Source organism: Hyperolius riggenbachi, chromosome 3, assembly GCF_040937935.1.
Source record: "Hyperolius riggenbachi isolate aHypRig1 chromosome 3, aHypRig1.pri, whole genome shotgun sequence".
Classification (NCBI taxonomy): Eukaryota; Metazoa; Chordata; class Amphibia; order Anura; family Hyperoliidae; genus Hyperolius; species Hyperolius riggenbachi.
This window is the reverse complement of record NC_090648.1, coordinates 513,156,221-513,171,284: the sequence shown is the minus strand read 5'-3', so window position 1 is coordinate 513,171,284 and position 15,064 is coordinate 513,156,221. Positions and strand designations below refer to the sequence as shown.

Sequence of the window (15,064 nt, the reverse complement as noted above, 5' to 3'; positions counted from 1 at the left end):
TACCCCCTTCCATGTAGTATGAGAGCCACACCTACACAGTCTATTCTATGGAGCTGAACTCCCCATCAGACAGAAATCTTACCCTCTTCCATGTAGTATGAGAGCCACACCTACACAGTCTATTCTATGGAGCTGAACTCCCCATCAGACAGAGATCTTACCACCCTCCATGTAGCATGAGAGCCATACCTACACAGTCTATTCTATGGAGCTGCACTCCCCATCAGACAGAAATCTTACCCCCTTCCATGTAGTATGAGAGCCATAACTACACAGTCTATTCTATGGAGCTGCACTCCCCATCAGACAGAAATCCTACCCCCTTCCATGTAGTATGAGAGCCACACCTACACAGTCTATTCTATGGAGCTGCACTCCCCATCAGACAGAAATCTTACCCCCTTCCATGTAGTATGAGAGCCATATTTACACAGTCTATTCTATGGAGCTGCACTCCCCATCAGACAGAAATCCTACCCCCTTCCATGTAGTATGAGAGCCACACCTACACAGTCTATTCTATGGAGCTGCACTCCCCATCAGACAGAGATCTTACCCCCTTCCATGTAGTATGAGAGCCATACTCTACACAGTCTATTCTATGGAGCTGCACTCCCCATCAGACAGAAATCTTACCCCCTTCCATGTAGTATGAGAGACACACCTACACAGTCTATTCTATGGAGCTGCACTCCCCATCAGACAGAAATCTTACCCCCTTCCATGTAGTATGAGAGCCATACCTACACAGCCTATTCTATGGAGCTGCACTCCCCATCAGACAGAAATCTTACCCCCTTCCATGTAGTATGAGAGCCACACCTACACAGTCTATTCTATGGAGCTGAACTCCCCATCAGACAGAAATCTTACCCCCTTCCATGTAGTATGAGAGCCACACCTACACAGTCTATTCTATGGAGCTGAACTCCCCATCAGACAGAAATCTTACCCCCTTCCATGTAGTATGAGAGCCACACCTACATAGTCTATTCTATGGAGCTGCGCTCCCCATCAGACAGAAATCTTACCCCCTTCCATGTAGTATGAGAGCCACACCTACACAGTCTATTCTATGGAGCTGAGCTCCCCATCAGACAGAAATCTTACCCCCTTCCATGTAGTATGAGAGCCACACCTACACAGTCTATTCTATGGAGCTGCACTCCCCATCAGACAGAAATCTTACCCCCTTCCATGTAGTATGAGAGCCACACCTACACAGTCTATTCTATGGAGCTGAGCTCCCCATCAGACAGAAATCTTACCCCCTTCCATGTAGTATGAGAGCCACACCTACACAGTCTATTCTATGGAGCTGAGCTCCCCATCAGACAGAAATCTTACCCCCTTCCATGTAGTATGAGAGCCACACCTACACAGTCTATTCTATGGAGCTGCACTCCCCATCAGATAGAAATCTTACCCCCTTCCACAGGCCCGGCCCTAGACTTTTTGCCGCCTGAGGCAAATTTCAAAAAAATCGCCGCCCCTCCCCCCCCCCCCCCCCAAGCCGTGTGTGTGTGGGGGGCCGCCCGAGCTGGAGGGGATAGCGGGCAGGAAGGGGGTACTGGGCCTAGCGGCGGGGAGGGGGGTCGGACCCCCCCCTCCCTCGCCTGGGTCCCCCGTCCTCCGCTCCCCTCCAGCTTTAAAAGTGAGGTCGCTGGCTGCAGCTATATTGTAAGAGGCAACGGGCGGGGATCACTCACCTCTTCCTCGTTCCAGCCCGAGCCTGCGCTCCACTGACGTCACTTCCTGCGGCGTAGCAGGAAGTGACGTCAGTGGAGCGCACGCTGGACCGAGAGAGAGGTGAGTGATCCCCGCCCGTTGCCTCTTACAATATAGCTGCAGCCAGCGACCTCACTTTTAAAGCTGGAGGGGAGCGGAGGACGGGGGACCCAGGCGAGGGAGGGGGGGGTCCGACCCCCCTCCCCGCCGCTAGGCCCAATACCCCCTTCCTGCCCGCTATCCCCTCCAGCTCGGGCGGCCCCCCACACACACAGACGGGCGGGTGCCGCCCCTCCAGAAGTGCCGCCTGAGGCAAAAGTTTCACCCCGCCTCATGGGCGGGCCGGCCCTGCCCTTCCATGTAGTATGAGAGCCAAACTCTACACAGTCTATTCTATGGAGCTGATCTCCCCATCAGACAGAAATCTTACCCCCTTCCATGTAGTATGAGAGCCATACTCTACACAGCCTATTCTATGGAGCTGCACTCCCCATCAGACAGAAACCTTCCCCACTTCCATGTAGTATGAGAGCCACACCTACACAGTCTATTCTATGGAGCTGAACTCCCCATCAGATAAAATCTTTGCAAGATGCTGTACACACAGATGCTGTACACATTCAAAAGATCAGTATCTGCAAAAGATCTGTTCCTGCAAAAGATCCATTCCTGCAAAACGCATATATAGTCTATGAGATCTGCAGATCTCATACACAGCTTGTTTAACAGGCATTCATCTGCAGATCAGATCCACCAGGATGGATTTTCAGATATGCAGATGATTGTCTGATCTGCAGATGAATGTCAGTTAAACAAGGTGTGTATGAGGATCTGCAGATCTCATAGACTATCATTGCATTTTGCAGGAACGGATCTTTTGCAGGAACAGATGTTTTGCAGATACTGATCTGTTGCATGTGTACAGCATCTGTGTGTGCAGCATCTTGCAAAGATTTCTGTCTGATGGGGAGTTCAGCTCAATAGAATATACTGTGTAGGTGTGGCTCTCATACTACATGGAAGGGGGTAAGATTTCTGTCTGATGGGGAGTTCAGCTCCATAGAATAGACTGTGTAGAGTATGGCTCTCATACTACATGGAAGGGGGTAAGATTTCTGTCTGATGGTGAGTTCAGCTCCATAAAATAGACTGTGTAGGTGTGGCTCTCATACTACATGGAAGGGGGTAAGATTTCTGTCTGATGGGGAGTTCAGCTCCATAGAATAGACTGTGTAGGTGTGGCTCTCATACTACATGGGAGGGGGTAAGATTTCTGTCTGATGGGGAGTGCAGCTCCATAGAATAGACTGTGTAGGTATGGCTCTCATACTACATGGAGGGTGGTAAGATTTCTGTCTGATGGGGAGTGCAGCTCCATAGAATAGACTGTGTAGGTGTGGCTCTCATACTACATGGAAGGGGGTAAGATTTCTGTCTGATGGGGAGTGCAGCTCCATAGAATAGACTGTGTAGGTGTGGCTCTCATACTACATGGAAGGGGGTAAGATTTCTGTCTGATGGGGAGTGCAGCTCCATAGAATAGACTGTGTAGGTGTGGCTCTCATACTACATGGAAGGGGGTAAGATTTCTGTCTGATGGGGAGTGCAGCTCCATAGAATAGACTGTGTAGGTATGGCTCTCATACTCCATGGAAGGGGGTAAGATTTCTGTCTGATGGGGAGTGCAGCTCCATAGAATAGACTGTGTAGGTGTGGCTCTCATACTACATGGAAGGGGGTAAGATTTCTGTCTGATGGGGAGTGCAGCTCCATAGAATAGACTGTGTAGGTGTGGCTCTCATACTACATGGAAGGGGGTAAGATCTCTGTCTGATGGGGAGTGCAGCTCCATAGAATAGACTGTGTAGGTATGACTCTCATAGTACATGGAAGGGGGTAAGATTTCTGTCTGATGGGGAGTGCAGCTCCATAGAATAGACTGTGTAGGTATGGCTCTCATACTACATGGAGGGTGGCAAGATTTCTGTCTGATGGGGAGTGCAGCTCCATAGAATAGACTGTGTAGGTGTGGCTCTCATACTACATGGAAGGGGGTAAGATTTCTGTCTGATGGGGAGTGCAGCTCCATAGAATAGACTGTGTAGGTGTGGCTCTCATACTACATGGAAGGGGGTAAGATTGGTCTGTGATCTTTCATTTTCCAAAGACTATGGTCTGATGTGTGTATGAGCCTTTAGTGACAGAAATAGGGTAAGCTAAAAGAAGCACATATAATGAACCCTATATTAATTCATCAACAATGCATAACCATAAAGATTACTGCAATAATAAATGTGCCTAAAGAATATATAAATAAATAGTAACAAATTGCCAAAAGAGAGACAAAAAAAGGGGGTCTCAGTTGAATAAATGGGGTATCAAAAAGCACTCATAGAAGAAAGTTAAGCACCAGAGGAATGTACACAAAGTGACAGCGGGAAGGAATCAAGGCTCCAGACCTGCATGGCAGAGGGAGGAGGCACAGTGTACACCGCCTTTTGCCGTAGTGCCTGCGCGATGCAATAAAGGCGAACCCCCCCTTTTTTTTGTCTCTCTTTTGGCAATTTGTCACTATTTATATATTCTTTAGGCACATTTATTATGGCAGTAATCTTTATGGTTATGCATTGTTGATGAACTAATATAGGGTTCATTATTTGTGCTCCTTTTTGGCTTACCCTATTTCTGTCACTAAGGCCCAGTGCACACCGAGCGGTTTTTGGAGCGATCCGCCAGCCGCATCCGCCTGTGAAAACGCTTGTCTAATGTATTGCAATGGGATGGTGCACACCGGCGGTTTGAGGTTTTTGACAAGCCGCAAAACGCACCTCCTGCTGCACGTTTGCGGTTTTCAGAAGCGTTTCGTCCTCAATGTTAAGTATAGGAAAAACGCAAACCGCTCTGAAAAACGCTACTTCAGAGCGGTTTGTCAGGCATTTTTGTTACAGAAGGAGTTCAGTAACAGCTTTACTGTAACGATATATGAAATCTGCTACACAAAAACGCTCCAAAAACCGGTAGGCATATTTAGAGAATGTCTCTAATCATGCCTAGAATCCCTCTGAAATCAGCTCCCAAAACCGCTAGCATATTGAGGATCTGCTAGAGGTTTTGGTGTGCACTGGGCCTAAGGCTGCTATTTTTATGGTATTTATTGAGGTTTTTGGGAGGCATTGCGATAGATGTATTATTGAATTAATTTATGAATTATCATTAACACCGCTGTTATCACCTTTGGTGACTTTTTAACATTGTTTTAATTTTGTTTACTGTTTACCAATAAAGCTTTTGTATGATCTTTTGAACTCATTTTTGGAGTGGTTTGGTGCTGTTAATATTGGGTACTTTCCTTTTTATGTTTATTCAGAACTACACTACAGCACCGCGGCTGCGGCAATCTGCATCGGCCCGGAAGTCGTTAGTCTATGGCGACGCAGGCTTCTTTAAAGTGGATCCGAAATGAAAAACTAACTATAACAAGTAACTTGTCTATATTTCTTGTCTAAAGTTTAGATAGTTTACCCAGCAAATCTAGCTGCAAACAGCTTCAATAGAATATGATTATTTCTTCCTGTGATACAATGACAGCAGCCATGTTGTTTGTAAACATTATGCTGGGCATACACGGGTCAATCCGGCAGCCAATTAGCCGCCGGATCGATTCCCGCCAGCACTCCTTATCAGCCGCTCGATTCCCCACTATTGTTCGCCGGCGGGGATCTATCCGGCAGGTCATCAGACCTGTCGGATATTATCAATCAAACCATCAGCGGCTCGATTGATAAGGGCAATAAACTCCGTGTATGACCAGCTTTACACAGAGGCCGGCTTATCTGCATCTTGAGCAAAAAAACCTAATCCCCCCTCCTCTCCTCTGCCTCTGAAATCTCTGGCTAGTTATACCTCCCAGACTTAGCTCCCATGAGCCCTTGCTACAGTCTGAAAATGCCTTGGCTCTCTGAAAACCTGTGGGCGTGGCTTGTTTAGTTTATAGGGAATTAGAGTAATAAAACAAAAAAGTATTTGGCTTGAGGAATGCCCTATAAACTATATGAAAGGAAGACAATTATTCAATGAGTAAAAGTTCATCTCGGATCCACTTAAGTTGGCGTTGAGGCGCGCATGCACGGAAATGTATTTATACAATACGCTTCCGCGCAGTTCCGCATACTTGAAGCAGGAAGTGACCACAAGGGCGCATCACTTACTGCATGGCTGAATGCCAGACAGGGAATACCGTGTACTAATAGGATATTCCCCGCAGGCCTGTTTTTGCGGCGGGTGCGCCACAACGCTAATATGCAGTGTGAAACCAGCCTGAAGAGTGAGAAGGTTCAGGATCCTATTGAGTTTTCCCTCTGTGCTCAGATGCACCCTATACCCCCCCTCCCCCTCGCTGAACACAGCCCCCCGTAAGATTGGTGATAAGGCATCGTCGACAATCCTAGCAGGGCCGCTCCTCTCATTATCCTGCACGTGCGGTAAGCAGGAGCCGCTTGTCAATAATAATGTATTATGCTCGACTCCTGCCTAAGGCCTTGTTCATACTGTCAGCATTTACAGAACGCATCGAAATTCAAAGAAACGCAACTTGAAAAACACATGCATTTTTATGCGTTTTTCTTGCGTTCAAATGTGTTTTCTATTGCGTTTTGCACACACACACGTGACACGGGAAACAGAAAAGAATTATGGGAAACGCAGAGAGAAACGTTAGAAAACATTAATAGCCGTTTCTATGCGCAAAGTCTACCCATATGCGTTCTGTAAGAACGGCTAGGAACGCACATAGTCTGAACGGGGGCTAAGACTTGGTGCCAGGGGGAAACCTCATAGGCCTGTTCACATCATAAATCACCGGCGATATCACAAGCACTGAGCGATTTATTAAAGAGAGTCTGAAGTGAGAATAAATCTCGCTTCAGACCTCCTAGATAGCAGGGGCATGTGTGCCCCTGCTAAAACGCCGCTATCCCGCGGCTTAACGAGGGTCCCTGATCCCCCAAATCCCCTCTGTGCAGCGGGGGAGCGCTTCCTGGTTGGGGCAGGGCTAACCGCCGCAGCCCTGCCCCACGCGCGTCTGTCAGCACATATCTCCGCCTCTCCCCCGCCCCTCTCAGTCTTCCTTCACTGGGAGAGGCGGCGATGCGCGGCTGATAGACGCGACTGGAGGCAGGGCTGCAGCCGTTAGCCCCGCCTCCAGGAGCGACCAAGTCTGCGACCAAGTGTCGCAGTGGGGGGTTTGGGGGTGAAGGGACCCCCGTTTAGCGGCATGTATGCGGCGGTTTAGCAGGGGCACACATGCCCCTGCTAACTATGAGCTCTGAAGCGAGATTTATTCTCGCTTCAGAGTCTCTTTAAGAGGTTTTCATTTTCCCACCTTTCCCTGCGTTTTACGCTTACAAAACCGCTTTTCTAAGCGCTTTTGCAGATCGATTCGTTTTTTCACTTCCTAACCTCAGTCAGGAAGTGACCTCTTTCACCCGGAAAAGAATAAATACAATGTATCCATGGAAGCGCTCGGGAAATCGCTATACAAAGCTCTTTGCCATTTCCCTATACCTTCCATTTAGCAAAAACACTCACAAAATGGTCCATGCAGCGCTTTGGTGGGCGGATCGGAAACGAACCGCTCAGATGTGAGCTCTCTCATAAGGAATCATTGCACAAGTTCTTTCAGGGCGATTTAGAAAATCGCCAGCGCTTAAAAAAAATGCCCTTAGTGTGAATAAGCCCATAGGGAACAATTCTCCGATCACAGAACCCTCTACAGTGCAAAGCCTTGTGATTGGTGGAATAGTGTGGGCGGAGTTTACTATAACCTATCTGAAACTGAGCAGTGCGAGAAGGTCCTGCCCACCCAATCACTTTAGCGGAATTTCCCTATGAGGTTTCCTTCTGGGTCCCCTAAACTAGACTAGCGCCTAACACACTATACATGTGCAGCCATGCTAATATGCTTTGAGTCCTACGGGAGAAAAGCGATTTGCAAATGTTATTGTTGTCATTCTGCTTTGGGGCCCATTTCCACTAGGCTGCGATCCGCTTGAAAAAGCCGATGACTGCTGTCTTGTCGATTTCCTATTAGCGCAATTACTTTGTCCCCGGACCGCAATCGCCGGCTTGCGCGTTTCTTCATGTGCTTGCGCTACCCTACCAACGGCCTCACGGCGCAAACGCAACGAGTGTAAATTGCAGGTTATGCGATTGCGTTTACGATTGCGCTTTCTAGCGGAAAAGATCCCTACACAGTTTCGTACATACACCGCATTGTGTGTTACAGGACGGCGGATACGTTTACGGTTGCAGTGAAGCATACTTTATATAAATCGTACGCATCGCACGCGAAATGCACAATGCGACTTTTCCCGTGTTGCAACCCTGTTGTGCAGAGCAACACCCCAGTGTGAAACAAGCCAGAAAGAGTGAGAAGGAAAGTGTGTTAGTAAGTGGGTGGCTGTCCTCAGAGGGTGTCCCCAGGAAAGTGACAGTGGGTGGCAGCCTGCAGCCCCCCCTGCTGACCCCAGCACCCCTACACTGGCAGATCAACACCCTGCCCTTCCACAATCACAACGTCACCGCATTCTAAAGTGCCTGTGAAAGTTCCATGAGCTCAGCAACTGTCACAACAAGTCCCAACAAGTCCTCCAACAGGCAGGGCAGCGCAGCAGAGCAGCCAGCAGAGCTTCCCCCGGTCACCAGAGTCCCCCCCCTGTCATCAGGCTGGGCTCCCCCAGAGTCAGGGCAGCGGCTACATACTGTGTGTCGGGGTCTCCCATGATGATCACTGTGGTTTCCTCCGCTTCAGCCTGCACGCCAGAAGATGGCAGCATCTTCCTGCTCTATTCACTGTTCCTCTAGTCCTCCCAGGCAGCTCCTCCTCTGCAGGAAGACAGGAAGAAGCAGGGCTGGCTCTACTGCTGCTGGGCTGCTTCCCTTCCAGCCTCCAGCGCTGAGCTGTCATATCACACTGCCTCCTCCTGCTGCTGGGATCACTGCTGCTGCTACTATTACTACTACGCATCATCATCATGCAGGTAAGTGGGGCTCCCAGCCAGGCAGAGGGGGGCTTGTGCCTAAGCATGAGACCCCCATATCACTACTAGAGGTGCATCTACTAAGAGCTGCCCCCCATGTGACTGCTAGGGGTACATCACTAAAGAGCTGCCTCCCATGTGACTGCTAGGGGTACATCTACTAAGAGCTGCCCCCCATGTGACTGCTAGGGGTACATCACTAAAGAGCTGCCCCCCATGTGACTCCTAGGGGTACATCACTAAAGAGCTGCCTCCCATATCACTGCTAGGGGTACATCTACTAAGAGCTACCCCCCATGTTACTGCTAGGGGTACATCACTAAAGATCTGCCCCCCATGTGACTGCTTGAGGTACATTACTAAAGATCTGCCCCCCCATGTGACTGCTAGGGGTACATCACTAAAGATCTGCCCCCCATGTGACTGCTAGGGGTACATCACTAAAGATCTGCCCCCCATGTGACTGCTAGGGGTACATCTACTAAGAGCTACCCCCCATGTGACTGCTAGGGGTACATCTAGTATGAGCTGCCCCCCATGTGACTGCTAGGGGTACGTCACTAAAGATCTGCCCCCCATATCACTGCTAGGGGTATATTACTAAAGATCTGCCCCCATGTGACTGCTAGGGGTACCTCACTAAAGTTCTGTTCCACCAATATCACTGCTAGGGGTATATCACTAAAGAGCTGCCCCCCCCCCCCCCCATGTGACTGCTAGGGGTACATCACTAAAGATCTGCCCCCCATGTGACTGCTAGGGGTATATCACTAAAGATCTGCCCCCCATGTGACTGCTAGGGGTATATCACTAAAGATCTGCCCCACATGTGACTGCTAGGGGTATATTACTGAAGATCTGCCCCACATGTGACTGCTAGGGGTATATTACTGAAGATCTGCCCCATGTGACTGCTAGGGGTATATCACTAAAGAGCTGCCCCCCATGTGACTGCTAGGGGTACATCACTAAAGATCTGCCCCCCATGTGACTGCTAGGGGTATATCACTAAAGAGCTGCCCCCCCCCCCCCATGTGACTGCTAGGGGTACATCACTAAAGATCTGCCCCCCATGTGACTGCTAGGGGTATATCACTAAAGATCTGCCCCCCATGTGACTGCTAGGGGTATATCACTAAAGATCTGCCCCACATGTGACTGCTAGGGGTATATTACTGAAGATCTGCCCCACATGTGACTGCTAGGGGTATATTACTGAAGATCTGCCCCATGTGACTGCTAGGGGTATATCACTAAAGAGCTGCCCCCCATGTGACTGCTAGGGGTACATCACTAAAGAGCTGCCCCCCATGTGACTGCTAGGGGTACATTTACTAAAAATCTCCTGATTGCAGAAACATTGCAGATCCTCCCAGCTGTCACTGTTACAGTAACTTCAGACTGAGATGTTAGCCTGGCCATGCACCTAGCAATTTGGCTGTACGTTCAACCACTCAATTCAATCATTTTATCAAATCGAGAGTGAATGGAGGGTGTTCCAGAATGCCTAATTGATGAAAAGTGGCTAATAATCAAGTTCAATTGATGAACTTAAAGGGAACCTAAACTGAGAAGGATGTGGATTTCTCCTTCTAAAATAATACCAGTTGCCTGAATCGCCTGCTGATCCTGTGTCTCTAATACTTTTAGCCGCAACCCCAGAACAAGCATGCAGCAGATCAGGTTCTCTGACTGGAGTCAGACTGGATTAGCTGCATGCTTGTTTCAGGTGTGTGATTCAGCCATTACTGCAGCTAAGAGATCAGCAGGACTGCCAGGCAACTGGTATTGTTTAAAAGGAAACATCCATATCCTTCTCAGTGAAGGTTCCCTTTAAAGTAAACCTGGGGGAGAGGGGGAGATTTAAAAAAAATAATACATGCCTGTGGCTTCCTCCAGGCTGATCACTCTCCCTGCCGTCCTCCCTGGCCACCTGGACCCTTCTCAATTCTCCCTGGAAAGTGCTCCGTTCTCCGGCGCGGCGGCGAAGCGTGTGGCTGGACTGCGCCAACTTGCCCTGACTGAAGTATTTTCGGGGGCAATCCAAGCGGTGGAGGAGGACGGATTTTTTTTTCCCATCTCAGGTACATTTTAAGGTAGCCATACAGCTACCGATTCTGATTCCATTGAAAAAGCGATCGACTTTATTGGGCAATCAACTTAAGTGCGGCTGATCAAAAGTCGATCGACTAGTGGATCATAGGACATGTGAACAGTCCTGTGCAATCGATTGATATCTTCCATCCTGCTCCATCGACTAAGCTGGTCAGTTCAACATCATATTGCCCACTTTTCATCGATTGAGCAGACTGAAAACACTTGATTCAATAAATTGATTGAATTGAATGGTCAATCTTTCAGCCAAATTGCTGTATGTATGGCCACGTTTAGGCGATCAAGCAGGATGGAAATCTCAGTTAATCGCACAGTTAATCTCAATATCAGTTGATCGCACAGGAATCGGCTACTGTTTACATATCATTCAGTCCATTCAACACTGAATTGATTTTTACAATCAGAGCATGGAGGCGCAGGTCAGATTTCTGCTGGGTCTCCTTAAGTAGTCTAGCGTTGTTTATTTGAGGTACATTAGAAAAAGTCAGTTCAGCATAAATGTACACGTCACAATGAAAACGCTTGATTTCCCATTTATTCAACCAAAACGATCAAATCAAATGAAAGTCGTTTGAAAAAAAAAAAAAAATTTGATCAAGAAAAATGAACGATTATCCCATTTTTTTATAAAAAATCCAGTCAGACATGTTGGAAAAATCTTTATATTCGATCTAACAGAATAATCAAATGAAATTATCTAATCGAAAAGATTGTACCATGTATGGGCCCCATAAGGTTTACCCAGAACCCGGGGCAGGTAGCTGTTTGGGGTTGGCGAATGCCTTTTCTACGCTGTATTTGTGCGTCGTTCCCGAGGCGTTTGCAGTATTGCATGGATGAAATGTGATTATCTTTTTTTTTTGGGTTTTGCTTCTTTCTGAAATAGTCGGTGATTTTGGATTAGAGACATTGGGCTCTATTCACAAAACCATGTGTGGTAACTCTTTTTTTTGGGTGAAAAATTACCTCCAGTGATAATTCACTAAAAATAGTGAAAATAGTGAGTATTCACTAAAAATGTACCAAGTGTGATAAATGTTTGATAAAAGTGCAGTAAAACAGGTGGTAAAACAGTCAGTAATATGTACGGAAAAAAAGCTTTTTTGAGCACTGTAGGGCAGCCCATATGCTTGCCGCCCATTACACAGAGACGGCCCAGGAAAGCCTGTCACATTTACAGTGGGACCTCAACTCTTGCACAGGACAGAAGGAAAACATATATAAATGCACTCTGTATGTATATAATTTAGCCTGTCTAATTCCCCCTCATCTGTGAATAATCACAACTGTAATTTTAGCTCTCAGCTGTGCCAGCTGGCTGCCTCAGCAGAGCAGCTAATGTGTAAACACAGAATGTTAACCCTATGTCTGCTTCCATGAAAGCAGGAAGTACACACGCTGGAGATTTTTTGTTAGATTTGTATCAGCTGTAACAAAAAATGTTTTTCTTTAAAGGTAATTATGCTGTTGCTTATCTTTTAGAGCAGAGGAATTTCCTCCTCAGCATCTATAACATCATCTAAAAGACTGTACGAGGTGTGAAAGGACACCCTGAGATTAGACACACTCGTCTTTTCTGCCTTCTATGTAAAATTGACATAAACTCGAGCAAAGAAAGCTCAAGGCTCCATCCTGAAGGCCAAAAGCAGAGAAGTGATAATTATCACCTACCATTTGTAGGTGATAAAAAAATCCTTAATTAACACCAACTTTTCAATTGAGAATCTCATATTGGAGATACATTTTGAGGTAATTACCTCACTTTTACCGCATGAGGTAATTTAGGGAGAAAAAAAAATTGTGACTTTGAAAATGGAGATATTTTGGTCGGTGTTTATCACTATCTAATGTAACTCATTGAGAATAGAGACCATTGAGCGGATTTTTCCTTGCCACCTACAGTATATTATCTGGACTTGGCTGGTCTCTCTCCAGCTCCGCCAGTTCCTCAGGCAAGGAATACACCTGGTTTCTCCACGCAATTCAACTGTGTTCTGTTCTACGTTTGCGTTTTCCAGCATGTGGTTTCCCAGGTTTGTCTGCGATTTTTCGGATGTGGCGGATTTCATTGTATTTGTAAAAAAAAAAAAAACGGAAAGCTGTCCAAATTGAAATTGCAGGAATAATGTAAACTACTTGGGGGATCCTGATCCGGTCATTGACTATAATGGCCTGTGCGGCTGTATACTACAGATCCTTTTGGCCTGGATTAATCAAGAATAGGTTTGAAGAAGCCTTGTACACTCACTGAACGGTTCAAAGCCGAGGAAAACAGTCTGACGATAATCTAGCATGTGTACAGTGGCCACCAACTTTCCTCGGTGCCTTGGACAGCGATCAGCCTGCCTGAGCCCTGGCCAATTGCATCGTCCTTCTGCTCTGTTCCTCTCTGTCACCCCTCCACCCAGCTTCATAGCAACAGAATGCATCACTAACCTAGAGGCTAGCGATGTGACTGTACACTTGGCCCTGAACTGTCCTCTGGGCGACAGTCCTTGTACCTATTGTACTTAAGGCTTTAGAGGACATCAACCATCTCTATGGTCCACCCTGGAGCCTTCTGAAATAGTCTTCATCCTTGTATTGTCAGATTTACTATAGCTCACGTTGGTAAAATGTTAGGGGCTAGTTTAGTTGAGGGAAACCTTATAGACCAGGGGTCAGGAACCTTATTGGCTGAGAGAGCCATAAACGCCACATATATTAAAATGTCATTCTGTGAGAGCCATACAATATGATTCAAACTGGGACAGTGCGCATGCGCAGCAGAGGACGTGTCAGACACGTCTTCAACTTCTCTTGGGTTTCAGCAACATCAGCAATTTCCCCGAGAGCCAGACAGGAGAAATATCGACTAACAGCTTGTACAATTATTATTATTCTTATTATTTATTGTATTTATAATAAAGCGCCAACATATTACGCAGCGCTGACTTGGGGGTTGCTTTACTCTGTAGGACGAGATCACCGCACTTTGGCCCAATAGGCTGCTTGTCAATTGACAGGCAGCCTGTTGGGTCAATCAGAGTGTGGGGATCTTGTCTTAAAAAAAGTCACCTGACAGGGTGCAGAGTGGGACAATTGTAGCAGCCGTTCGTTTTGGAGTAGCGCGAGTAAGTTAGTGGCGCATGCTACAACAGTAGGGTGCCTACTTTGAAAATGTTACTTGCGCTGCCACACTAAGCTGCGCTGCTTGAGCAGTGTAGCTTAGTGAATTAACCCCTACTGATTTGTCTGTGAGCCAGATGTAGCCTTCAGAAGAGTCACAATTTGCTCCCGAGCCATAGGTTCCCTACCCCTGTTATAGACCAACAGCCACTTTCTGCTCAGTTTGGTCATGCCCACTAATTTGAGAAAGAAATAGGGGATACAGCAGGAAACATTAATGCTTAAGTTGCACATCAGGACCCTTTGGGCTCTGAGCTTCAGGCACAGCACTTGCCTCACCTGCTGCCTCCTGTCAGGCCACTTTGCCAAACCTATTTGCTTGGTGGCCTGGATAGTGATTCCTGCCTGTTGGGTCCCCTATTTCTTACAAATTGCCACATAAGCAGGAAGAGGCAGATGGACCCCTCAACTAGACTATCGCCCAATGGTATTTTCTGCAATTGTTACGGCAGTGTGCCATCTCAATCTCACTGGTCTGTTCAGCTTTGCGCAGCGCGCGTTCCTCAAAATAAACAAAAGCTTCCATTTCTCATAAAAAATTCATGTTTATTGCTTTATGAAGAAGTAAGATAAATGGCCATAAACAGCAGGTGAGATTTCTGACAGGAGCGCTGGGCCCGTAACCCTTGTAAGCGTCTCGCTGGACTGGAGCTCAGCCTTCCCTTCTGGCAGACTAGAATGTGGGTCAGTGAACAGGAAGCAGACAATGGGAGAAAGTGGGCCCTGGACTCTGTATTATCTGCCCTAGTAATTGGGAGGAAGCTGACTTGTTTCACTTCTGCAAGTGCCGCAGACACTAAGGCCTGGTTTACATCATAAATCATAATCGATGACGCCAGCGTTTTGTGATTTTGTGCGCAATTTTTTTAAGCACCTCCCGGCGCTTACCTGCGCGTTAGCTTTTTTTTTGTACAGCACTTTTCTAAGGGCTCTTTCACACTAGAGGCTGCGGTAGAAAAGGCTGAAAGTCAGCCTTTTGCTTAACGCCAATACATAGCGTTTTCAAAGCGTTTTGA

The 15,064-nt window shown here is 47.2% G+C and overlaps 2 protein-coding genes across 2 annotated transcripts in view; one reads left to right on the top strand and one right to left on the bottom strand.

Annotated features, from left to right (window-relative positions):
* G3BP1 (G3BP stress granule assembly factor 1) overlaps positions 1-8,607 on the bottom strand; it is a 46,773-nt gene extending 38,166 nt beyond the window's left edge. The window contains exon 1 of the mRNA XM_068278396.1: positions 8,488-8,607. Within this exon, the coding sequence (XP_068134497.1) occupies positions 8,488-8,561 (74 nt within the window). The 5' untranslated portion in view covers positions 8,562-8,607. The remainder of the gene's footprint in view (positions 1-8,487) is intronic.
* The window catches only part of ATOX1 (antioxidant 1 copper chaperone), a 56,634-nt gene continuing 49,990 nt past the window's right edge, over positions 8,421-15,064 (top strand). Inside the window, exon 1 of the mRNA XM_068278398.1 lies at positions 8,421-8,765. Within this exon, the coding sequence (XP_068134499.1) occupies positions 8,760-8,765 (6 nt within the window). The 5' untranslated portion in view covers positions 8,421-8,759. The remainder of the gene's footprint in view (positions 8,766-15,064) is intronic.